The sequence below is a fragment of the Schistocerca serialis genome, chromosome 2 (assembly GCF_023864345.2).
Source record: "Schistocerca serialis cubense isolate TAMUIC-IGC-003099 chromosome 2, iqSchSeri2.2, whole genome shotgun sequence".
In the NCBI taxonomy this organism is placed as follows: Eukaryota; Metazoa; Arthropoda; class Insecta; order Orthoptera; family Acrididae; genus Schistocerca; species Schistocerca serialis.
The window spans coordinates 908198476-908226351 of NC_064639.1; the positions used below are offsets into that span (position 1 = coordinate 908198476).

The window sequence follows — 27876 nt, forward strand, 5'->3', positions numbered from 1 at the left end:
TTGTTCTGAACTGCAAGACTATGTGAATGAAGGCCTCCACCAGCTGTCGGACTGTCCATCTACTAGTCCAGTCACAGTAACCTCATTCCAGAAGCAAAGCATGATCTCCAGTCCCTCCTAAAATCTATTGGTCAATGCCAGAACTTCTCCTCTTCTTACACCACCACTCCTAAAATACATAAACTCAACCACAATCACCCAGGACATACCACTGTAGCTGTATACTGCAGCCCCACAGAAAAAATCACTTGTCATTGCTGACCATTATGTTCAGCTGAATACTCGTAAACCTATCCTCCTGTACAGGATACACTAACCATTTCCCCTATCAACCCTGCATTGTTCCTGTCCCATTGCCACCCAGCACCTTGATCATCACTGTTTATGCCACCTACTTCTATATCAACATCCCCAACAACTATGGCCTCCCTGCTACTGAATGCTATCTATTACAATGCCCAGTTGATTCTAAACCCACAACCTCTTGCCTGGTCATCATGAACAGATGTATCCTAACCTGTAACTATCTTTCTTTTGAGGGCACCACGAACAAACAAATTCATGGTGTGGCCATGGTCAATCACACGGCACTATTCTATGACAAACTATCAATGGGGTATCTAGAGAAACCTTCCTAACCACCAGAATTCCAGACCCATCGCCTTCAGATTCAGTGAAAACATCTATGGACCGAGAGTGAAAACACACTATTAACACTCTGCCAGAACCTCAACTTCTTCTCTCCCATTCATTCACTTCACCTGGCCCTCCTCAGCCCAACAACCCACTTTGACGTCAACAGCGATTTCAGAGCTGGCTTTATCAGTACCTCAGTCCACATTAAACCATTAACAATACCTCCATTTCGACAGTAGCCATCCATTCAACACCAAGAAGTACTTTGCATATGGTCTAGCTGCTCATGGCTGTTGCATCTGCAATGACGAGTTGTGCCTCTCCAAACATCTTTATATTTTTACAAAATTTGCTGCAAATAGTTTATTTCTTGCTGTTTTTATACAGGTACATAACAAGCTTGTTTTGGCATTTGTGCAATTTTCTAGTGTTCGTCATGGGTACTATAGGTCACATATTTACGATTTATAATAGAAATTTCAAATTATTATTTGACAGGTGTCAAATGACAGATCATTCCATTGATACATTATCTTTAGAAGTAAATTATACCTTCAAGATATATAATGCATTGTATAAAAAAAGTCATATAATGACCTTATGCAAGCTGAGGGAACAGCAGAGAAGCAGCTGTCGAAGTATATCAAGGGTCTTGTTGAGGCCCTCATAGACCAAAATTACCCTCCCCCACTGCCCAGAAATGGCTCTCTTCCACCTTGTCTCCCTAATCACCTAACATCCCCAACATATTCCATGACTAGCAAAAAAGGAGCATCCCTCTCATGACTCAGTACCACCTACAACAGCAACTGAATAAAGTTCTCCATCAGGGTTACAACTACTTCCCCTCGTGCTTTGAAATGGAGAGGTACCCTTCCAACTGCTCCCAGTGTGGTAATCTGCTGCGCATCCAACCTATACGGTATCCTTATCTGCCCCTATTTACTCCTGCTTGCAACCTCTTGTCCAATGATTCACATCTCTGTAAAACCCATAGGTGCAAAGACCTGTCCCATACATCCCCTCACTATGACTTAATCCAGTCATGGCACATGTATTTCTCCCCTGCCAGAGGCAGGGACACCTGTAAAAGCAGCCATACAGTCTACCAATTTAGCCGGAAACACTGTCTGGCATTCTACGATATTATAACTGCTAACAGGCTGTCTCTTCAAATGAATGGCCGCTATCAAACACTGGTCAAGAGACGAGTGGACCAGTCAGTTGCTGAACACGCCATGTAACACAGTGAGCCTGTCTTGAATGACTACTTCACAGCTGGTGCCATATTTATTCTTCCCACTGGTGCCATATTTATTCTTCTCAACACCACCTTTCTGAATTACACAGGTGGGAACTCTCCTTGCAACATATCTTTCATTCCCATAAATCCCCTGGCCTCAACTTTCTCTAGCCCCTGTCTTCTACATGCCTTATGCCCTTGCCTGCTTCCACTCCAGCTTCACACATGCCTTTTATCTCCCCAGCACACCTGTATAGTCCTTTCACCTTCTCTGCTTCTCTCCCGTCCCCTTCTCCCCTCCAAGTGCTGCTTCCTGACGATACACATAGCAGTCCACCATCATGTACCTCCCAAGTCCTTCGTCACTCTCACACAAATGACTACCATATCTTCACCTACCTCTGTCATGTTATTCCTCTCCTTACCCACCCCACACCTCTTCTGCACCCCTACTACCCACACTAGATGAAATTTCTACTTACTGTAGCCAAGCATCAGGCCTGGAGATAAGAGCAGCCATGTGTATGTCAAGCAAGCAAGCACTCCGTCGTCAGACCACAAGTGGCTCATCGGGACCATCCGACCGCCGTGTCATCCTCAATTGAGGATGCGGATAGGAGGGGCGTGTGGTCAGCACACTGCTCTCCCGATCGTTACGATGGTTTTCTTTGACCGGAGCCACTACTATTCGATCAAGTAGCTCCTCAATTGGCATCATGAGGCTGAGTGCACCCCGAAAAATGGCAACAGCACATGGTGGCCCGGATGGTCACCCATCCAAGTGCTGGCCACGCCTGACAGCGCTTAACTTCGATGATCTGACGGGAACCGGTGTATCCACTGCGGCAAGGCCATTGCCATATGTATGTCTGCTGAACATTTATCAATGTGTGTGTGTTTTTCTAAGTCTGACCAAGCACTTTGCCCAATAGTTTACTCTGCCTTCACATGTATTTTGGAAAGGGCCTGTCTGCTGCTCAATGTTTCCTGTATGTGATGAATAGAAACATAACATTCAGTCATGGATTTTCAATTGTTTGAAAAATAATTTTCATGTAGGCTGTCTCCTTGTGCAGGATTCTGAATAGGTACACATAATGCATCTGTTGTTGGTTGCCAGTAGTGGGTGCAAAATTTTTTGCTTCTGTGCGGAAGTAGCTATTAAAAATTTACTGGCTGATGATATGGAAGTGTGACCTGTTATGTGAAAGCTATTTCTGAGTCAGGCTTCCGCTTCATTAGGATCTCTATTTTTGTTTGGGTTTAATAATATTGAAAGATACTATCATCTTATATGTGTGTGTGTGTGTGTGTGTGTGGCTGGCCGGAGTGGCCGTGCGGTTCTAGGCGCTACAGTCTGGAGCCGAGTGACCACTACGGTCGCAGGTTAGAATCCTGCCTCGAGCATGGATGTGTGTGATGTCCTTAGGTTAGTTAGGTTTAATTAGTTCTAAGTTCTGGGCAACTGATGACCTCAGAAGAAAGTTTTAATTATTTCTCTCAATTATTTGCATGTAACCTTGTTCCTATTTCATTAACTCTCATTTGATTTTGACAGTTAAATCTGGATACACTACAGCTGATATGATACTATCAGACTGGGTGCATTGCTGGCTATGTTTTGCATCCATTTGTTAGCAACCTTAGACATAAGGGAGAAAAACTGCTATTTTGGGAGAAAAAAAGAAGCCCCTACCCTGACTCTTCGACTATTCAGTTGTTTTTTCTATTATTTCATACTAAGTGTTTAAGCAATTTTATTAATTTTCATTACCAGCCATCTATATACTAGAAAAGTTAAAAATGTGTAAACCATGAATATTATTGTTAATCAGAATTTACATCCCTCGGTCCATACAATTTTTCAATTATCAAAGTGGCTAATAATGTATTCTTTTACTTTGTGTTTGAATATCTGGGAATTCACAGTTTTGTACCTGATGTCTATTAGCATTCTATTAAAACCATATGCATCAGAATATAAAATTTAGGACTAAATGGATGTTAGAATTCTAGGGCAACTGTAAATGAATCTGCAATATATTTAATTATTAAAGTTACATAATTTTCATACAGCACATATCTGTAAAAGGGTCCATAGAAATCAAGAGGAAGATTTGACTTCAATGTCCTATTGCTGATGCAGTCTTTATTGACAGAACATGAAGTTGGATTAGGGGGGATGAGGAAAGAAGTCGGCTGTATCCTTTTCAAAGTAACCAGCCATTGTCCTAAATTAATTATGGAAATCATGGAAAACCTAAATTTGAATAACCAAACAGAGATTTGATCTCCCATCCTCTTGATCAAAACTATCACTGGTGATCACTATTCTCCTTGCAGATGAAAATACCTGATGGCTCTGTGTCCTAAGCCCTTACAGTGGCTTTGTACTTTCAATTTTTGATGCTTTTCCTCAAGTTAGCATCCAATGAAAAATACCAAAAATATAAATCTGTTTCTGAGCTTTACCTGCCTGACAGCAAATTAATGTGTAAAAATCTCATACAAAATGAGCTCTCTCAGTTAAGTACACTACAGGTAGCAGGTACCTGTTAATATAAAGTGCTATATGTTTGATTGTTATGGATACAGTCTTCAATAGTTTTGAGATTTATTTTATAATAAATTGTGCTTCACCTCTTCTGCTTCCAGAAAACAGATATGAAATGCCCCCAATCCCACCCCCACTACCATAACCTATGCTACTGTCTGTATAACTGTATCAGTCTCTAAAATGAAACTATAAATATGCCTTGTTAAAGTATCTTTGTTCATGTGTACCATTCTGTGTCACTTGATAAACAGAAATGCTTCTTATTTTGAATTTTTATATTGTAACAGCCTGACTTTCTACTTCAAGGTCTTAAAATGCAGCAAATGTACTGTAATGTATACTTATAACTATCAGCATGGTTACATACATCTCTGACTTGTCTTCTTTGTGTGTACTGAACTTTTTGTGCCGAACTCGAAATTAGTTTAAGCTTACTGATACATGGTAACTCTATCTGAAAGTTTCTCACCTTACTCTCTTGAGCTGAATAGTCTTTCCTTTCAGTGATGTATTTTAACTCTTCTACTGAAATTCTGGTGTCATTTTCTGGAGTATTCTTCACACATGGCACCCAAATTGCATACCATAGTAATCCTAATCCTCCTGTAATGACAACTCAGTTGTATTATATGACATAAAACGTTGATCTTATTTCATATACCTAACAACAGAATACAAAGTAGGCAATAATATCTGATTCTCTCTCCTTTCCTCTCCCCCCCCCCCCCCCCCCCCTCCTAACCATCTCTCTCTCTCTCTCTCTCTTTAGAAACTGAAACAATTACAGCCTCCACTTTAAAGTATACATAACTGACATACTCATTACTAGCAGAGACAATTTCTGTTTGTAATGACACATATAGAACACAAAGTATGAAGGTTGCGCAGAAAGTAACGCACCACTTTTTTTTTTCTCAGCTGAAAACAAGGATACGAATGTGAAATGTTATATATGTATCATTTGAAGTCTCCTGAGCAAGTGTGCCAAGTGTCCATCACTTTTGACAGATAGCGTACCGTATCTGCAGGACAGGTTCAAAATGGTGTCTGTAGGTGATGTACGTTTCAAGCACTGTGCCATCATTGAATTTCTCATTGCAGAGAAATAAACTGTGGGAAATATTCACAAACACTTGTGCAAAGTCTATGTCGACAGAAGTACAGTCACTGGGTGTGGAGGGTGAGGTCATCAGAAGGAGGTTTGGCACTGCTCCACAGTTTGCAGTGGTTGGGGAGACCATCCATGGCTGTCACACCTAACATGTTGCAGTGAGCTGCTGATGTTCATCTGCAAGGACAGATTAAAGGATGCCATTTGTGGAAGAGATTTTGCAGATGAGGAGGAGGTGATTCACACAGTGAAGCACTGGCTTTGTGACCAAGGCAAGGATTGGTATCAAATGAGCATATATGCAGTTCTTTCACTCTGGAGGAAGGCGAAATGGAGATTATGTGGAAAAATAGGATATGTAGATAAAACACCATTCTTTCATGTGTGTAATTCTCAATGCAGAATTCTTGAAGAACAAACATGTGGTGCATTATTTTCTGGGCAACCCTTGTAACCTATGCTCACAGTATCAGTGAGTGTTGATCAGTCAGCTCTACAAATACCTGAGTGTAATAGTTTGTACATATATCAAATGGAATGATCACAAACTCAGTGATAGGTGAAACAGGTGGCAGACTTTGGTTCACTGCTCAGATACTGATTAAATATAATGTGTTTCTATAGAAATACCTTACAAATACTCATCTGGCCCATCTTACAACGTGGTTCAAGTGTGTGTGTGACCCATACCAAATAGGACTAATGTGGGATATTGACTGCAAGCACAGAAGGACAGCACAAATAGTCACATGTTTGTTTGATCCACAGCAGAGCATCGTGGGAAAGTAGAAAAACAGAACTTTAGGTGCTTGAGGACAGACCAACTATTCCGTGAAAGCTTGCTTACAAAGTTTTAAGAAGTGATAATAAGTTAGGAATTTATAAGTCTAGTGCAGCAGCCACTGTCTCAGTGGTGCAGGAGTTTCAAAGACTATATTAGACTAATTACAGAGCATATGAAGCCATTTGACCAGTCATTCTTTCATGTTCCATACAAATTGTAATTCGAAGAAACCATAATGTATGGTACACAGGGAGAGAAAGTGAGTTGGAAAATAAACAACTGAAATTCTTCAGGCAATGTCTGACAAAAGCTTCAGCTGTGTCCATACCCAAGATGGAAGAACTGATTGGTTTAGGAATGTTATGGGGTTGAGACATGAACATGTGGTATCACCATTTTTATTTATAATGGTGATGGATGAAATTGTGAAAGAGACAGAAGAATCTCATAAAGGAGGAGACATGAAAATACTGAATTTTGCCTATGCTATTGTGATGTGGGAAACAAACAGTAAGGATGTATATGAATAAATAGAAATCTTAGATTAAAACATCAAGATATATGGAATGAAATGAAACGTGGAAAAAAGCAAGACTATGTTGCCAACAAGAGGAGACAGAGAAGGCAAAGGACAAATTAATATTAAAGGGAAGGATACTGAAATTTTTTTATAACCTTAAATGTCTAGAAAGTGTGGTACAGAAGAATGGAGGTAGAAGTTAGCAAAAGGATACAATAGAGCAGCGCATTTTACCAAAGTGTGAGGGATTAGTCTTGGAATGAGGGGCACCAAGGTAGTCTAAAGAAGCACTCTACAAGATGTACTTTACACCCTTGCTGACATGCATCAGAGACCTGCAAAATGACAAGAAGGAAAGAGAGAAAAATCCAAGACAGCAAAGCAAAATTCTTAAGAAGCATCACAGGGTAAACAAGGAGAGACAAAATGAGAAACGAAGATGTTAGGAACAAAACTGGAGTAGAAAATATGAATGAGGGAAATGAGAAGAACAGGTTAAAATGGTTTGAAGTTAGTTAGTTAATTAGTTTCATGTTCCATTAATCATTTTAATGTTAAATCACAAGATGCGGAACAAGTCATTTTACATTCACATCATAAATTAATCTGTAAATATGGCTGCATGCTGATCATTTCTATTTTATTTTATTTTTAAAAATACAGATGGTGAGTTAGCAATTGCTAACTACCAACTTTTACGCATTAAAATAACAGAAATTCTTCTACAGAGTAGAAGGAGTTTTTACTTTGCTGTCTGTGAGACATTTTATATCACTGGATAAGTGATCAAGAATTTTTCTTGCAGCATTGTGTGCCACTTTTTTTCTAAAGACAAGCTTCACATGCAGTAATGAATGTCATTCTTCCTTCTGGTGTTGTAATTACATACATTATTGTTCCTTTTGAACTGTAGTGGATTATTTTCAACAAACTTCATGAGGGAATAAATATACTATGAAGCAGTAGTCAGAATGTCCAACTCCTTAAAACAGATGTCTACAAGATGATTGTGAGTGAGCACCACATATTATTCTTGCAGGACATTTTGAGCAATGAAAACTTTCTTTCTTAAAGTTGAGTTACCCCAGAACATTATTCCATACGACATTGTTGTTGTTGTTGTGGTCTTCAGTCCTGAGACTGGTTTGATGCAGCTCTCCATGCTACTCTATCCTGTGCAAGCTTCTTCATCTCCCAGTACCTACTGCAACCTACATCCTTCTGAATCTACTTAGTGTATTGATCTCTTGGTCTCCCTCTACGATTTTTACCCTCCATGCTGCCCTCCAATGCTAAATTTGTGATCCCTTGATGCCTCAAAACATGTCCTACCAACTGATCCCTTCTTCTGGTCAAGTTGTGCCACAAACTTCTCTTCTCCCCAATCCTATTCAATACTTCCTCATTAGTTATATGATCTACCCATCTAATCTTCAGCATTCTTCTGTAGCACCACATTTCAAAAGCTTCTATTCTCTTCTTGTCCAAACTATTTATCGTCCACGTTTCACTTCCATACATGGCTGCACTCCATACAAATACTTTCAGAAATGACTTCCTGACACTTAAATCTATACTCGATGTTAGCAAATTTCTCTTCTTCAGAAACGCTTTCCTTGCCATTGCCAGTCTACATTTTATATCCCCTCTACTTCGACCATCATCAGTTATTTTGCTCCCCAAATAGCAAAACTCCTTTACTACTTTAAGTGTCTCATTTCCTAATCTAATTCCCTCAGCATCACCCGACTTAATTCGACTACATTCCATTATCCTCATTTTGCTTTTGTTGATGTTCATCTTATATCCTCCTTTCAAGACACTGTCCATTCCATTCAACTGCTCTTCCAAGTCCTCTGCTGTCTCTGACAGAATTACAATGTCATCGGCGAACCTCAAAGTTTTTATTTCTTCTCCATGGATTTTAATACCTACTCCGAATTTTTCATTTGTTTCCTTTACTGCTTGCTCAATATACAGATTGAATAACATCGGGGAGAGGCTACAACCCTGTCTTACTCCCTTCCCAACCACTGCTTCCCTTTCATGTCCCTCGACTCTTATAACTGCCATCTGGTTTTTGTACAAATTGTAAATAGCCTTTCGCTCCCCGTATTTTACCCCTGCCACCTTTAGAATTTGAAAGAGAGTATTCCAGTCAACATTGTCAAAAACTTTCTCTATGTCTACAAATGCTAAAAACGTAGGTTTGCCTTTCCTTAATCTTTCTTCTAAGATAAGTCGTAAGGTCAGTATTGCCTCATGTGTTCCAGTATTTCTACGGAATCCAAACTGATCTTCCCCGAGGTCGGCTTCAACCAGTTTTTCCATTTGTCTGTAAAGAATTTGTGTTAGTATTTTGCAGCTGTGGCTTATTAAACTGATTGTTCGGTAATTTTCACATCTGTCAACACCTGCTTTCTTTGCGATTGGAATTATTATATTCTTCTTGAAGTCTGAGGGTATTTTGCCTGTTTCATACATCTTGCTCACCAGATGGTAGAGTTTTGTCAGGACTGGCTCTCCCAAGGCCGTCAGTAGTTCCAATGGAATGTTGTCTACTCCGGGGGCCTTGTTTCGACTCGGGTCTTTCAGTGCTCTGTCAAACTCTTCACGCAGTAACGTATCTCCCATTTCATCTTCATCTACATCCTCTTCCATTTCCATAATATTGTCCTCAAGTACATCGCCCTTGTATAGACCCTCTATATACTCCTTCCACCTTTCCCTTCTTTGCTTACAACTGGGTTTCCATCTGAGCTATTGAGGTTCATGCAAAGTGGTTCTCTTATCTCCAAAGGTCTCTTTAATTTTCCTGTAGGCGGTATCTATCTTACCCCTAGTGAGATAAGCCTCTACATCCTTACATTTGTCCTCTAGCCATCCCTGCTTAGCCATTTTGCACTTCCTGTCGATGTCAGTTTTGAGACGTTTGTATTCCTTTTTGCCTGCTTCATTTACTGCATTTTTATATTTTCTCCTTTCATCAATTAAATTCAATATTTCTTCTGTTACCCAAAGATTTCTACTAGCCCTCGTCTTTTTACCTACTTGATCCTCTGCTGCCTTCACTACTTCATCCCTCAAAGCTACCCATTCTTCTTCTACTGTATTTCCCTACCCCATTCCTGTCAATTGTTCCCTTATGCTCCCCCTGAAACTCTGTACAACCTCCGGTTCCTCTGGTTTAGTCAGTTTATCCAGGTCCCATCTTCTTAAATTCCCACCTTTTTGCAGTTTTTTCAGTTTTAATCTACAGGTCATTACCAATAGATTGTGGTCAGAGTCCACATCTGCCCCTGGAAATGTCTTACAATTTAAAACCTGGTTCCTAAATCTCTGTCTTACCATTGTATAATCTATCTGATACCTTTTAGTATCTCCAGGGTTCTTCCATGTATACAACCTTCTTTCATGATTCTTAAACCAAGTGTTAGCTATGATTAAGTTGTGCTCTGTGCAAAATTCTACCAGGCGCCTTGTTCTTTCATTTCTTAGCCCCAATCCATATTCACCTATTACGTTTCCTTCTCTCCCTTTTCCTACTACCGAATTCCAGTCACCCATGACTATCAAATTTTCATCACCCTTCACTATCTGAATAATTTCTTTTATTTCATCATACATTTGTTCAATTTCTTCGTCATCTGCAGAGCTAGTTGGCATATAAACTTGTACTACTGTAGTAGGTGTGGGCTTCGTATCTACCTTGGCCACAATAATGCGTTCACTATGCTGTTTGTAGTAGCTTACCCGCGTTCCTATTTTCCTATTCATTATTAAACCTACTCCTGCATGACCCCTATTTGATTTTGTGTTTTATAACCCTGTAGTCACCTGACCAGAAGTCTTGTTCCTCCTGCCACCGAACTTCACTAATTCCCACTATATCTAACTTTAACCTATCCATTTCCCTTTTTAAATTTTCTAACCTACCTGCCCGATTAAGGGATCTGACATTCCACGCTCCAATCCGTAGAACGCCAGTTTTCTTCCTCCTGATAACGACATCCTCTTGAGTAGTCCCCGCCCGGGGATCCGAATGTGGGACTATTTTACCTCCGGAATATTTTACCCAAGAGGACGCCATCATCATTTAATCATACAGTAAAGCTGCATGCCCTTGGGAAGAATTACGGCCGTAGTTTCCCCTAGCTTTCAGCTGTTCACAGTACCAGCACAGCAAGGCTGTTTTGGTTCTTGTTACAAGGCCAGATCAGTCAATCATGCAGACTGTTGCCCTTGCAACTACTGAAAAGGCTGCTGCCTCTCTTCAGGAACCACACGTTATTGAATGAAAATATGCAAAATATGTCTGCTTACTGATTTGTCTCTCCCCAAGATTTGCAATGATTCTAAGTGCAAATGTGGTAGAACTAAGTTGATTTAGGAATTCCAAAATGTGCTTTTCTTGGTTTAAATCCTCAGCAATAAAGACACCTAAAAGTTTTGAAGTTTCCATCCTATTTATTACTTCCTCACCATGTGTTACAGGTATCATTTGTGTACTACCTGCAGAGCTGAATATGTAGTATCTTTTTGAAACTGAGGGTGAGACCATTCACAAAAAACCACTGATACTTTTAAGAACATTTTTTACCATTTGTCCCATTTCTGTATGTATGCTTGGATTGTTTATAATACTGGTGTTATCTGCATGAAGAACTAATTCTGCTCATTGTATATTAGACAGAAGATCATTTACATTTTTGAGGAGCAATAGTGGATGTAAGATTAAGCCTTAGGGAACCCCCTAAGTGATTTCTCCCCAGTCAGAATTACACCCCCAGATTATACTGACTGACTTACTAGCTTTCTGCATTCTTTTGGGTGGATATGACATTATCCATCGCCTGGCTATACCATTAATCTCATAAAACTTCAATTTACCTAGGAGAATACTGTGATTCACATAGTCAAATGCCTTAGACAGTTTGCAGAAAATAGGAACAGGCACTATTTTATTATTTAATGCTTGTAAAATTTGGTGACTAAATATATAAATGGCTTTCTCAGTAGAGCAACACTTCCAAAATGCTAACTGTGATTTGCTGATGATATCTAAGGTATCTAAGGTAGACTGGCAATGGCAAGGAAAGCGTTTCTGAAGAAGAAAAATTTGTTAACATCGAGTATAGATTTAAATGTCAGGAAGTCGTTTCTGAAAGTATTTGTATGGAGTGTATCCATGTACGGAAGTGAAACGTGGACGATAAATAGTTTGGACAAGAAGAGAATAGAAGCTTTCGAAATGTGGTGCTACAGAAGACTGCTGAAGATTAGATGGGTAGATCACATAACTAATGCGGAGGTATTGAATAGAATTGGGGAGAAGAAGAGCTTATGGCACAACTTGACTAGAAGAAGGGATCGGTTGGTAGGACATGTTCTGAGGCATCAAGGGATCACCAATTTAGTATTGGAGGGTAGCGTGGAGGGTAAAAATCGTAGAGGGAGACCAAGAGATGAATACACTAAGCAGATTCAGAAGGATGTAGGCTGCAGTAGGTACTGGGAGATGAAGAAGCTTGCACAGGATAGAGTAACATGGAGAGCTGCATCAAACCAGTCTCAGGACTGAAGACCACAACAACAACAACAAGAAGGTGAAACACTATTCTAGAATATATCACCTTCTCAAACACTTTGTAAATTAAATGGAAGATAGAATACCACAAAGAATGATGGAGACCAAATTTGAGGGCAAGAGGGAGACCCAGAACAAGATGAATTGACTCAATAAATACCAGTTGATTAGTATGATCTATCATGCAAAATGATACAGTGGAACATGAAACTATCTCTCTATAGCAGGAGTCATATCATTATGTACCCTTGAAAGCATGGTAATTGCAATCTATTACATTAAAATATAAACAATAACATATTATTAAATAACGTATCCACTGCCAAAAACAAAACAAAATGTGTAGATTTTTTTAAAAGACAAATACTTAGTACTACTTAAGTGAAAGTAGCCACAGTAGGTGTCTTCCAAAAATTGAAATTTTCCTGTGATCAAAATAGAGTTAGTACTGAAAACTTGAAATCAGTTGTCTTTAATTTTTCCTCAGTTGTTTTCAGTTAGCAGAGGAATACATAATTTTGACTGTTACAATGCTTCCTTTCATGTTTTAGAGTCATGTTGAAATGTTGCTGTGTTTATCATAGGATGTATACCGACCATCCAAAAGTTCTGAGACGTTTTATTCCTGGCATCTGTGACGTCAGTATAGTAATTATAATGGCAGCTTGAATTAACAACTGTAAACAACAGATGTGCATTCAACCAGTCAGTTGTGAGAAGGCAGTGTTAAGTGGTATAACTGCAGCTGTATTGTATCGATGTTGTTTTGCCATGAATCACAATGATGCAGTCAACTGAAGATCTGTCAATCAAGTGTTCAAGCCATTGTCAAGAGGAAAGTGGGCTGCAAAGTTTGTCCTACACACACTGACTCTCAAACAAAATGAATAATTCATGGATGCTTGCTGTGACTTTATTGAAGCAGAAAATGTAGACAATTCTTTTTGGAAAAGTATCATTACATATGACGAGACTTCGTATTATCAATACAAATCTACCAGAAAATGACAATGTGCTAGGTTGGTCTGTGAAGGTTCACAAAGATGAAAGATAGTGTGAATGTGACATGCAAGTTAAACAATATCCCAAATGAGGTCTTTTCTGACACTTTCACATGATTGTATGTACATTTTGCACATTGTACTCAAGTGGGGGAAGACTGCATAGACCATATGAAGCACTGAAACCATTATCATAACTTTTCTTTATTTTTTACTAATCCAATCTCAAAACTTTCTGGACTGATGTGGTGTGTGTTAGCAATGTGTCACTGTTAATCTGACTTAATTTCTTCAGATAGTTCCCTGCAAACTCACACTTTCATTCTTAATTTGGAAATATGCAACATACATACCAAATATGTAGAACACAAAAGGCCAACTGAGTGAAGAAGCTATGATTCCAGATGCTGGCATTGCAATTACAGTACCAAATGAACAGCCAGACAAAGTAATTGTAATCAAACGAGAGCGTTCTTCAATTGGTGCCCAATACACCCACATTTCATTCATTGCTGGCATTACCATTCCCTGCACAGAAAATAATTTTTCAAAGTAATGTTTGTGAGAGTAGTTTTCCGAATAATACATGAAATACATACTATGTTCTGAAGAAGACTGAAATTTTGGTAGCTCAGCAGCTATTCTCAATTTTTATATGCCTGTCTACTTATCAACATTTTGATGGTAAGGTGAGTTGTAGAATGTTCTGTCATTATTTTTAAAAGTGAGCTATATTCATCCCAAGCTTTTGGGAACAAAACAGAGAATTAGTCTGAACCTACTAATAAAAGCTGTAAGTAAAACAGTCTATAATTTCTGTACCAGCCAATTGCACTTATTTATTCAAAAATTTAAAACGAAACAAAATGTTTTCTCATGATTCTATGTCTGTTTCATATTATCAGAATTATATTACAGCAGCTAAATGAAGTGATACTCTCTGTTACAGTGCATCTCAACAATAAGAAATCTCTCTCTAGAATTTAAGTGAAAAACAAAAATGGCAAATGCATGAATTATAGGAAATGCTCTGTGGTTTAGTTAAAAGTTTAAGGAGATTTGTTGTGCGAGTTTTTTTTTTTTTATGAAATTACTTGTTGGGTTCTACTTCCCACAAAGTTCCTTAATAGGAATACATTTAACATAAGTAGGGTGTCTTAATTATACTTACTCTGCTTTGTTTTCAAGATGATCAAGCTTCTATACAAACCTCTCTGAAATTGTTAAAGTATATTATCAAAGGTACTTTGATTAAGTTGTTACTTGGGAGTGTAGAGAAAGAGATATTACCAGGATAAAATATGTCACCAAATATTGTGAAGTGCTTCTGTCAAAGCCATTTAGTAAACACATTCAAAGAATTTCACTCTCCTGTAAGGTACCCAGTTTAATTACACAATTTTGTATGTAATTGCACAGCCACACCACAAAGGCATTTCTTACCCCATCAACTGTAGGAGCACATTTGTAAGCAGACCTGTCACATGCTATGCTGAAATTACTGTGGAACATTTAGCATAGGTATGACAACTCTTCAGCTATCTGCCCACATGAATGGCAAGTTCCAAATTGCAGCTAATTACGAACTTGGCTGCTCAGTTGCTAAACATGCTGCAGCCTGATCTGTAGCTGTCAAGTTAGGAGAGCTAGATAATGAAATACCTGTCACTGGATCCATATGAGACTAGGAGATAAAAACTCTTCAATTTAACTATATCATACATATGTACAATTACTTGAATACCCGATTTCTTATATTTTTATGTTTACATGCATTTTATGTTCATGTTTCTTAATTTCACCTGTGTTAAAGGCTATTTAAGATTATTTTAAGTATAATGATGACTTGCAAATGGCAACATTCATTGTCTTATTCCAAAAACTAAATTATAAAAATGTAGAAATGAACATTTCCAGTGAACATATTGTAATTCAGTCTATTTATTCATTTTAATGTCAGACCACTTATTTAATACAATCTTTTGGTTAAGATTCGCATCACAGAACTACCTAGAGAATAATGTAAAATAAATGGCTGCTTATCCAATATGTAAATAAATATTGTAATTATGACTTTAAAAATATTTCTGCTCTCTGATGGGCAATTATTTAAAATTTTACATACTTCCCTTGTCATGATGTGTTAAAATATTTTTTTTATTTTTATAGAACTGTTCTAGAACATATTTTACTATACACCAGAGGATATGTCAGAACACCCAACATTAGTGACTTCAAGAGCTGCTTCAGCTATGGGGCTCCCAACCAGAACCAGCTCCTTTAAAGGTCACATGTGCAAACTGACCCTCCATCATATCCTCTGTTCTCATAATGCACATTGCCAAAAACTCTCTTAGTCCATTTTCCAATCCTTTACTTTTATCCTTTCCTCTAGTAGTTTTATTCACGTGTAGATCTCGTTTACAAGGATATAGGACATCCTCCTGTACATCAATATCAAATCTAGACCTTGCATGGCGTTTTCCCCCACATTTTTCTCTCACTACTGTCCCTACCTTTCTCTCTCTCTGTTTGTCTCTCAATATCTCTTTTTCTCCTTGTTATACACCATTGCTTCAGTTTTGTGACTTAGCTTGTTGAATCTTTCCTTCCACTGTCAATGAAAGACAACTGTCTCTCTGTCTCCTATCCCATTACTTACTTCCTCCCTAACAGGTATATCTTTTGCTTGTCCAGTCCACACTTCTTTTCTTCTCTTCTAACATCTGTCCACCTGCCCAACCACTCAAAAGCATTCATTGTCACCATGGCCATTGATGGCTGTTTTTGGAAGTCTTTGTGTGTATGAGCAGCTGCTGTTAAACTGAAAGAGGAGTAGGGACTTGAAAGATAGTGAAGTAACCTGTACCCTTATTGTTTATGAACAGTGCATCAATTAACAACAGATGGCTTGTTATTTATCCCCTTTTTGGTTTATAGTTCATTCTGATGCAAGTACTCTTTTGTATGAAATATACTACAAGCGTCTAAATAATAATTATGTGTGAAACAGAAACAACAGCTAAGTGTAGGTAACTCAAAGTATTATTTTATAAACTTTCTCCACCTTTTCGAAACCTCAGTGGCAAAATACAAAGCAGTATCACACCAGATTACATGAGTTGTTTAGGATTGATATGCTACTATGCAGAAGGACAGTACGATGGGTCAAAATGTTTCATGTTATGTGGGATAAGTCAGCTGATTTGGCCCATAGTGGAAACCAGTCTGGTGGACTGTCAGGTGATTATTTGTTAAAATGAATTTGTCCCATGAAATAAACTGACATGGAAAAGTAGTGGAATGGTGTACTCTCATCAGTGGCATCAATACACAGTAGTATTATTGGAAATGGACAAACATGTCATCAAGACATAAGTATTTATAACCTGTATTGTTACCAACACCCATGTGTGGGGATGAGTGTGGAAACCCACTTCACAGAGTCAGTCTAGTGAATGATGTCACCAAGGGTCAAAAAGTGACACATAAGGAAATGACTGTATGCCAAAATGAAACCATCAGCACAATACACTACCAGTTTTTACCGCAAAACTACCACCAAATCACAATTTTGGTACCTACCAAATATGTTCAATCTAATTTCTTTACAGCCATCATAAAAATTAAACACTGCATTAGATAACTAGAAATTATACTTCTGCCACTTAGTTTATGAGTACAGAGAAAGCACTGAGGAATCTATCTTTTATTTCTTTTCTTCTGTAAAGGATTTTAGTTAAAATAGCTTGTTTACTCTTTCTCTCTTTTTCTCATTTGTGTGTGTGTGTGTGTGTGTGTGTGTGTGTGTGTGTGTGTGTGTGTGTGTGTGCACCCACATGCATGTAACAAAGCAATCCATAGTGCCATGATTGTGTTTTGAACAGAACAAATGAAGTGTGCCACTAGAAAGCTTCTTAATGTAGATTTGAATATGTGATACTCATTATTCATATCTTTCTGTTCTGTTTGGAATCAGTTGGTGATAACTGCCTTTTGATAGCAGACAGCAGCTCCAAACACTGTGTTATGGGTTAATTAATTGTGATCAGATGATGGTTAATAAAACTGAAACCAGTCATCAACAGAAGTAACAGAAGTTGCAATTTGTAATGTTACTATTTATTTCCAGTTAAGATAAATCTTGCATAATAGCATGTTCAGATCTTTATAACATGTAGGGAAATGTAATCCAAGAGCAAATTGTGTTTCTCTATAGTGTCCACTGAATGAATGTAGCAGATACTTTGGAATAATTAAGTCCATATTATAAACTACAAATCCCATACACACACAGACAGTCAAGTTTTAATTTACATGGTACTTAAAGAGTGGCCTACAAAAAGTTCGTGAGTTCATGAACTTATACAATTTACTCTGAATGCTGTTTGCTGGGCTAAGAATGTTCACTGTGAATACCAGAGTTGTCTCAAAATTATACCATCAAATATATTATCTTGGAAAAAAGCAGTGCAACTGTATATTTCACCTTCTGAGGGTAACACTGTCATAATTTTTAGTTTTCTCAATTAAATTTTTCTTTTGATACAATGTATACTGTGTCTGTTTAAGTGAATACAGAGATTTTTCTCACACAGTAGGAAAGACACTAACAGCCCAATTTTACACAAGATCCTGATTGTGTTATAAAATAAGGATTCCATCTAACTTCAGTCCCATAAATTCAAAATGTTTTACTACAGTGATTTTCAATCATCCTTTGATAGTAAAATGAAATTTTTATGAGGGTTCTATGTCATGAATATTGGTTCAATGACATTATGTTCTCTCTAAGCTATGTGTTGATGTCACCAACCCTTGTAAAAATTACATTTTACTAGCAAAGGATGACTGAAAATCACTGTAGTAGAACATCTTAAATTTATGGGACTACATTTTCTGCATCATTTACATTACAGACTACATCTACGCCTACCTACATACTCAGTAACCACTGTGAAATGTATAGCAGAGGGTACTTACCATGGTATCTCATGTTTGGGTTTCTTCCTGTTCCAATCTTATATAGAGAATGGCAGTTTAAATGCCTCCATATGTGCTGTAGTTAGTCTAATACTGTATACATGACCCCCATAGAAGCAGTATGTAGGGAGCTGACGATAATGATGTATTCTTCATGTTCCTTGTAGGCTTCAGCTCCATACATATTGTTCCTACAGGAATGATGAATACATTATTAAACTAATTACAACACAATGTGTGTGTGTGTGTGTGTGTGTGTGTGTGTGTGTGTGAGACGGTGTATGACTCGTTCTCCAGTTATATCAGACAGCAAGGGACCAACCTGAAAACAGCCCATAAGGACACGAGCAGCCATCAGCAGGTATAAGCTGGAATAGGCAAGGGGTGGTGTGAAAACTGACAACAGTACAGAGCCAGCGACTGCTATCCCTACGAGTCTAGCACCACCAAACCGAGTAGCTAGCCAGCCACCTGCCAGCTGTGTGAGCACATAGCCATAGAAGAACATGCTCAGCACTAGGCTCTGCACTCTTGAGTCCCATGGAAAATCTTGCTCCTGAAACAAACAGTTTACTATGAAACTTTTATGAGGGGTTCATGCTCAGTGCACAATACTCCATTAAGAGATTGCCAAACTGTGTCAATAAATTAATTACATTTGTTAGCTGAATAACACAAATGATAACTGCACGTGCCAAAGATTAATTTCTAGTCAGTAACTTTGTGTGTTTTCTTTTAAACTGAGTAATGTGGCACATAGTTCAACACATTGTATTTATTTTTAATATTTAAGACTACACTGCAATGGACTCCTCAAAGAATGAATGCATAATAAAATGAATGAACTTTAATCATCCAAAAGCGAATTATTCAGAGGTGGGACACATCACCGTGACCACAGCAGAAGCCTGTTTATATATATATAAAATTAACATAGACGATGAGAGTTTTAATGTTAACTTATATTAAGACTCCTACTGAGCCAAATATGGCTCCATTATCTGTTATTTTCAGATTTGTTTTAGAGTCAGATGCAGAGTCATCGTTGGGGAGTGGAAAACATTGGTGATGGCAGCCCTTGATAATATGAAGTATAGTGCAACAAATTATTTGCACAGAAACAGTAATCAGACTTTGTAATAAGAAATTTAGATTGCAAGGTTCACCTTGTAAAAACACATGGTGTGTGATGGGGCGCAATCAAAACGCCACCAAACCATTCACTTCCCAAAGCAGTTAAATAGCTAAAAGATGAACAAACTGTGTGTACATCATTAGTAAAGGAATATGGATGAGTTGCCTCTAAATAGAAACATACATGTACTTGAATAACATTATTATCATAACAAAAATTACAGAGAAAAAGCAAATGCATTTCCACAGGAAGACAATCATGACACAAAAGATAGTAAAAGGAGTCTTTGTGTGCTTCATTTATTTTGAAAAATATGAAACAGAAGCAGTGCTAATCATCTGCAATGATCTCTGACATAGCGAGATATATTAATTTGTTACAAGCCCTAGCCCAACAAATAGAACTAAGCTTGTGAAGGCTGCATCACAACTGTATGTTATACTTTCAGAACAATGAAGCAATTTTGTTGTTTTAACACGCCTGATTTAGACTGTTTGTGGTTCATGTAAGGATAATGTTAGGTTAGTTCCCTAAACGGCTGTGGTTGCTTCATTCTCGCATTCTAACCCATTTGAGCTTGTACTCCATCTTGAATAAGCTAGTTGTGAATTGCGTATTTAATCTCAATACATTTTTGGGTTTTAAAATTTTAAAGTCCTTATTCTTTTCTTAAGATGCATCACCCTCTTAATGAAAATAGCATTAAAAACAAAGAACAAGCAACGAGGAATGCATTCTGCCCTTCTCCTGGTGTGATTTAGGAAAACAAAAAAAAGGCAAGAAAATGAGATGTGGTGCAGGCCAGCTGACGTAGCCTGGTTTCATGTTTTTTTACTGAGTATATGAAACCATAAAGAGAAACCATCTCTGGTGGTATTATTGCTAATACAGCCTGACACCGTGGTAGAGTGATGGTGTACTGGAGATAATCTCTCAAAATCTGATGGTGAGAGAAATTTTATCAGTCAGTATTTGATGTTTTAGGATGAGAAAATGGATTAACACATAATTCTTATCATTGGACTGTGGACCTACTGCAGCATTAAAGCTCAAGTATTTCCATAGTATGCCATGAAATAAGAGAATATAGCTCTGTTGATGGTGACCTGAGCGTCAGATGCGAATGTTAAGCTCAGTTGCTCTTTTTGGTACGATCCAAGAGTTGTAGGTTATGTGCAAACACTGTGTTTCACTCTCTCCTTCAATTTCATTTCCACAGTCATTATGGTAATACAGACAATGATGCTGTAATGCAGACCCAACATTGGAACAAACTAGATGCTGATAATGGGTTTGATAGGAAATTGTTGGTCTTGTATTTTCCACGGTGCAAAGGGACACCCTCCTCTAGCAATACTTTTCCTCAACAGAAGTAGTCAATACCAGAAATATTTCTCGAATTTTGGACAGGTCAGTGTTGTCTCAGCTGTTTTTCTGAAAAATTTCATATAATTTTATATTCAATAAGTTATATTATGAGCTAAAATCTATGAAAAGGAATTACTTTATTTTCGTTGCTACAGTTGATGTGTACTAGCTTTGGATGTACAGTTAAAATTATTTTTTTAGAAACATTTGAAATTATGAAATATATGGCACACTTAAAATTTCTATCATTAGTTACACAATCTAGTACTGTTTATTATATTTATTTCTGGATTCATTTATCAAATAATAATAATAAACTGATACAAATTCATTTGCAAGAAAGATTGTAAACCTTTTGGAATACTGTTATTACCGCAGAGTGAGGGAGTAGTAAACATGCCTCTGATGTGATCGGACATATTTTTGTACTTTGGATGAACAATGTAATTTTGGCTTTGTTAATGTGAAAATTCAAAAGACAGTGTGATACAGTAAAATGTGATGCAAATAAACATAGAAAAACAAGAAGTCTGCACAGACATTCTTCAAATTTATTTAGATCAATTGGACCATGAGAACCTAAAATGTGAAAATTTCAGTTTCAAGAATCAGACGCCTAGACATGAAGAACTGGAGCCAACCATGAGAGAAAAGATAAGTAAAGAGTTTATTGTAAATCTCATTCCTCTCAAATCTTATGAAAAGACTTACCATCAATGACAGTAGTGACAAGAAAGGAGGGAGGAGTAGATTACAAGTGTGGGCATTGTACGGGATCAATTGACTAATAATGTAGTTTTATCTGTTGCAGAAAAGAACGTAGTTTATTTACAATTTATGTATGAATAAATTTCTGATCACACGATGCAAGAAAACCGAATGCTGCCCAATAAAGCACATCATACCAACAGTGAAGATGTGGTACCAATAATGACAGACCGGGTCAAATGAAAGAGGACTTTACAACTACAACCAAGGACATCAAAAAGAAAAGATAAGTACAAACTATTTGTGAAGTTAATTTGTTTGTTGACTTGTGCGCTTGTTAACAAAATGAATAGAGATGAGGGTAGGAGTGAGGTGGAAATGAAAGCTGTAGGATCCAGTCAGGACATGTCTGAGCTGAGCGAAATCATAGTCAGTAAAGAAACAGTAAAAACTGATATTTTTCAGTTAATTTTGGCAAAAATAGAGGAAAGGAAGACAGATAACAATGACAAATTACACAAAGTACAAGATCAGATGGACCAACTTACTAATCAAGTTTCAGAGCTAAAAAATGGGTTGTCACATGGGTTAAAGAGTGTGAATGAAAAAGTTGATGTTTAAGAAAATAAGTTTATTGCTTTGGAAAATGAGTTGGTAGATGAGTCAGTGAAACATTAAAGAATGCTGATGAGATCAGAGTTGAAGAGAAGGCCACAGCGGAAAAAAATGGAACAAAATATCGCTAGTTTAAACCAAAAAATTTAATTGTTGAAAACAAAATACAAACTAATGCAACTGTTTTAGATCAAAAAATTTCAGCAGTTCACGAAATTTATCCAAACAATGGTACTGCATGGTCTAACACTCCTATCAAAAGTTTTTCATCAGATAATTTACCACACTGCACCACTGTAGAGATAGTTTTGTGTCAGGCATGAATGATAGTAAAAAAATTAAATTTGTTAAAAGATGTCTTGAAGGCGACGCTCTGTCATGAGTAAATTTAAATTTACGTCAGTGGTAAACATATAAGAGTTTTGAGAAAAGTTTTTAAAATAAATTTTGGTCAAAAGTTGAACAGGGGAGAATCAAGATTGAATTTTTGAATGGTCCTAATTATAGGAGTAGGGACGGCACTTTGAAAGAGTTTTGTAAGAACCAACTTAAAAACTTAGCACACCTTGACAAACCATTTGACAAAATGACCTTGACTGATGCACTTAAGAGGAGATTACCAGAAAGGTTGTGGTGGGATTTAGTCCACGAACCTGACGATTGTTTTGAACAATTTTTACGATATGTTGATAGGCTGGATAGGGCAGCAGAAAGAAGTATGTACCATAATAATCAGAATAATAGAAATCACAATGTGGATAATTACAGAAACAGAGATAATGATAACTTTTATCAGGATCAAAGTGTTAATAGAGAGAGAACTTTAGATCATCATCAGGATAGGAATAATGGGGATAACCATGGGCAATTTAATAGAAGAAACAATCATAGCCCCCAAGTTATTCTTGCAATTGGGTAATAATAACAGTGTTAATGATATGGCACATGTATCTGAAACTGAACAGAACGAATATCAGATTTCTCATTAATGTTTTGCTCAAAAGTTTTGGTCACTAAGTTTAATTATGGTGATGTAGATGCTAATCACAAACCAGAATGTGAGAATAGTGAGAATTTTGATATAGTATGTACTAATGATTTCTTCTCTTGGTTGGAAAACAGTGTTGTCGATGTACATAAATCAGGTGATAGATTAGATTAGTTTTTCATTCCATAGATCCGTGCTAAGGAGATCCTCGTGGATGTGGAACATGTCTTTTTTTTTTAATGAGATCTGAACTAGATGATATTTTTGATGTACATGTGAATGAGAGCTGTGAAATAAATGAGGTTGGTGAGTCTGAGACTAGCGGCTTATTGCAAAGGAATGTAGGTGAAGTACGTGACTTTGATGGAGATGAGAGTTGTATTGTTAGTGATGTTGTTGATGAAGTAATTTTGGAGGAATAGAAGATGATTGGTATCAGGTATTTTTGGTGTTTAAGAATAATGAAGTTTCAAAGTTATTTGAAAATGGTGTTAACAATACAGGTAAGGTAAGTGATGTATGTGGTGTTGAAAGTGACAGTCATGGAATACCATTCCAGGCAAAACAGTTTTTCATTAATGTTAAGCAGAGTGGTGACCCAGTCCGTAAAGATGAGGTATCTGTGAACCTGGAGAATAAAGGTGAAAACTTTTTGAAGTTTGTTTGGGACCATACTGATGATAACATAGATAAATGTGCATTCTGGAACAAGTTAGCTATGATTAGTCAGATTTTGTATCCAAATTGATGGAATGAAATGAACACGGATCTAAGCAGGAAGTTTAAATTTGACAGTAATGTGTTTTGTTTTCCTTATGTAAGAATTGGTGATAGTTTTGCCATGTAATCTATTCATTGTGTTCAATCTTTACCTGACAACATGAGTAACCAAAGTAATGCTATGATACAAGTTGCAGTAGCCACCAGAAATATCGCAGGAGGCACACATCGGCACGGTGCATCACGGACAGTAGTTGCAGCAGGCTGGTTCCCCTGTGGTCGTCCCTTCCTCATCGTCCCTGCCACTGGTTCTTGCCCCTCCCGACGTGGACCGGGATCCGAGGTTCGACAGCTTGTCGCCCGTTCTGTCCCGGGCTCCAGTGGTGGGACAACGGGGGCCTCTTCGTGTGGGTCACTTCCAACCATATTCGAAAGTTCCGGCTCAAGGGTTGGCAGATCCCCCCCCGACTCCAGCCTTCCAATGGATGTGGAGGTCATCGCTACTGCACGACACTCCACCTTCCGACGCAGTGGCTTCACCCCCCGAAGGAGGAGGAGTGCAGTAGCCACCAGAAAGATCGTGGGAGGCGCACATTGGCACGGCGCATCACGGATAGTAGTTGCCGCAAGTAAAGTCCCATCCACCAGAGGGCACGCGAGAATTCGGCCGCGCCCTCTGCCGGCGGAAAAACAACAACTCGGGCAGCACGGGCTGTGCCCAGTCAGTTCACATTGGGCATGCCTAGCAGCCAGTTCCTGGTTTACACTAGGTGAAGTGCGACAGAAATTGTGAATCATGTTACTACACCAGTGAAGTTGATAAATCTCTGAAGACAGTGGATGTAGCATGAAGTGACTGACAACAGAGAAGATGATTCAGATTTTGAGTGACCTTATATTAGAATTAAGATTGATCAGTGGGAAGGTGACTGTTTTATTGATACCGGTAGCCCGATTTGTAGTATATCTGAACAATTTAGGGACAAGATCAAGTACAGTACGAATTTTGTGGAAATGTCCATTATAGGTGTAAAGATAAGAGGAGCTACATAAAAGCAAAGCAAAATGTTGAAATCTCAGGTACTGTTAACTTTTTGCATAGAAAACAAGAGCTTTGAACATGGATGCATAGTGACCTCTGGCCTGGAAGAGAATATACACTACACTTGCAGATTCATACAAATATATATATAGTTCTGTTTTGTTTGTCAGGAATGTAGTCTGTAAGTTGATCCAATTTCTAAAGTTCTGTCTTATCTATCGACTGAGTTTAAATCTATGCTACACTATATTTGCAGGTTCATACAACTATATAATTATGTTTTGTGCTTTAGAATTTGATACATATATGCCATGATACTAAATGAGTAGATCCTTTTACAGTTTTGAAATGGGACAATGCCATTAAAGATCTAATAATAAATTTTCATATCTTTTACTGTTAAAATTAGAAATAGTATCTTAGTATATCCGTGTGTATCACCTTACTAGTTCATTTTTTCATTGCATTTAGCTCTGTTTATTAAAGTTTCATATATGAACACTTTAATCCTTTCTGATGTAAACCCTGTATACTTAGCTTTTTTTTCCAAATATACAGCGTGTACATAAAGTCCAGGAACACTTTCAATTATTTACTGCACAAGAACCAAACATTGTACACATATCATACATATGTAATTTTGAAGAGAAACCCTGAAAGGTTTTTTTTTTTTCCATGCATACCGCCACAGCATAGTTTGGTAATTTGCCAATAGTCAGTGCTAGACACAAACATGGCGGTCATGCTATAGAAGGAGACAGCTGTTTCATGAGATGGCCTGCCCGATCACCAGATCTCACGCTGTGTGACTTTTTTTCTGTGGGGACAAATTAAAGATCTGGTGTATGTACTGCCTCTACCATGTGATGTAGCAGATCTCTGGGAGAGAATATGGGAAGTGACTGCCACAGCTGACGATGCCAAGCTGGTACGGGGATGGCAAGAATTTGATTACCATATTTATGTCTACCGGGTCATTCATGGTTCGCATACTGAATGTTTCTTAAAAAAAAAAATGTTCAGAGTTTCTCTTCAAAATGCAATATGAATTATATTTGTACAATGTTTAGTTCTTGTGCAATAAATAATTGTAAGTGTTCTCGGACTTTATGTACACTCCGTATATAGGCAGAGCATATGCCGTGTGATGTGAGGGAGGTATTAAACAGCATACTTAGCACAGAAAACAATGTTGCAGGATTTGATATGAATGCCAGACAGGAAGTAATCTATCCTTTGGAGAGTGTGATGAGAAATCTAGGGAGGAAACTGAAAGATGTGGGAGGATCCACTCCCACACTCCTGTATGGTTGTACCATTGCTGGTCCATCAACTTACAAGAGATCATAGGTGCTGGGTAATGTACTCAAGCATCTGTTAACTACATCTGTGTTGTGACTGAAATTCGTAAATTGTTAGCCAAGAAATTATCCTATATGAAGAATTCATGGAATTATTTGTTTAGAAAAACAGTCACTGCTATGGACAGTATTATTACACATAAATGTATGTTTTTTCAAGTAGGGGGATTAATTTTCCAATATATTATGTATTTTTTTATCAATGGTAAATGAATCTTCTAGGCTTCTATGTACATAGGTTAGTTTGTATGAACAATTAGCAAATAGTGTGGAAGACATTTATGAGTACAGACAGTATAACAAGATATGTCGAGTACTGCAATATTGTATTTCATTGGAACTTGAGTTTGTAACTCTGCTTTGGGTACTCCTGGTCATCGCGACTCTGTCTCATTTTGATATCTCAAGCCGTTAATGAAATATAAGAAATGTTGCGGATATTACACTCCGGCTTTGTCGCTTGTGCAGCGCGATCGCAAATGATTGTGCTATGTCAGATCAGTTTTCTTGAGATTGGTAACAGGTAGAGACCTCCACCCAAGTCTAAAGAAAAATTCAATATGTTAGTTAAACTTCATACATACCAATATATTATGTAGTACACACCAAACGCAAAACTGTAGCGACCCCCATTTCTCGTTGAAAACTTTTACGAATCTCGCGCAGTGTATTAGTTCCACGAAAATATCACAGTAATTATGAGCATTAAAGAAATGATGGGCACATCATCATGAACCTGACATACACATTTTTTTACTAAATGGTTTTTGTAAAATCGTTTGAGAAAAATTGCAGGGCGTGCGTCTCGATTCTGTCCTTGACGACCGGCCGAATGATGGCAAGACAGTGTCGGCCTCCCCTTCCGAACAAACAAATGAACTCGCACAGCGCTTTGGACGAAAACTGTCACTGCGCATCGGTCACCTAATCCCGCGCGCACTCTTATTTCTCCCCCGAAACAACACATTTCTAGACGCAAAAGTCAGGTTACATGACAAATTACCTAGTAAAGAATGTAGTTCAAACTAAGAACTCTTAAATTTGTAGCATGATATTTAGTTGCAGGCCAATGAGTCATGTCAAATGCAGATCACACAGAAAGGGAAAAGAGAAGAATTTTATGATGTAGCTGCAATAACTCACATATGTCACCGTGTTGTTTTCTGTGCTAACTGAACGGTTAGCCACCATGTCGACAATGGCGACACTGATGTTAACTCTGACAGCATAGAGATTTGCGAATCCAACGAAGCACAGGAATGCCAGTTGGAAACGTCTTCGCCTCCACCACATGTATCCTCGGCCCAGGCCATCGCTAAAAGAAGGGAAAAAACGTTTCATTCCAATTATACAACGGTTCTTGCGCTCTCTGTGTGTGCGCTTCACTTAATGACTAGACAGAATCGAAAAATACAGCTCAAGTAAGCACATTGCAAAGAACCACTTCAACGCATCTGTAACTGAACCGAAAATGCGCAACATACTTCATCCAGCGGATTTTTTTTTCTGATTTATTT

General features: G+C 37.9%; 1 protein-coding gene and 1 pseudogene across 1 annotated transcript in view; both read right to left on the minus strand.

The window, feature by feature from the left end:
* LOC126456326 (vesicular glutamate transporter 1-like) overlaps positions 1 to 27632 on the minus strand; it is a 51147-nt gene extending 23515 nt beyond the window's left edge. The window contains exons 1-4 of the mRNA XM_050092075.1: positions 27503 to 27632; positions 18745 to 18978; positions 13793 to 13967; positions 4906 to 5039 (exon numbers count right to left, since the gene is read on the minus strand). Coding sequence (XP_049948032.1) covers positions 4906 to 5039; positions 13793 to 13967; positions 18745 to 18978; positions 27503 to 27550 — 591 coding nt within the window. The 5' untranslated portion in view covers positions 27551 to 27632. The remainder of the gene's footprint in view (positions 1 to 4905; positions 5040 to 13792; positions 13968 to 18744; positions 18979 to 27502) is intronic.
* On the minus strand, positions 2621 to 2738 carry LOC126459459 (5S ribosomal RNA; annotated as a pseudogene).
* Positions 27633 to 27876: the final 244 nt, after the last annotated feature.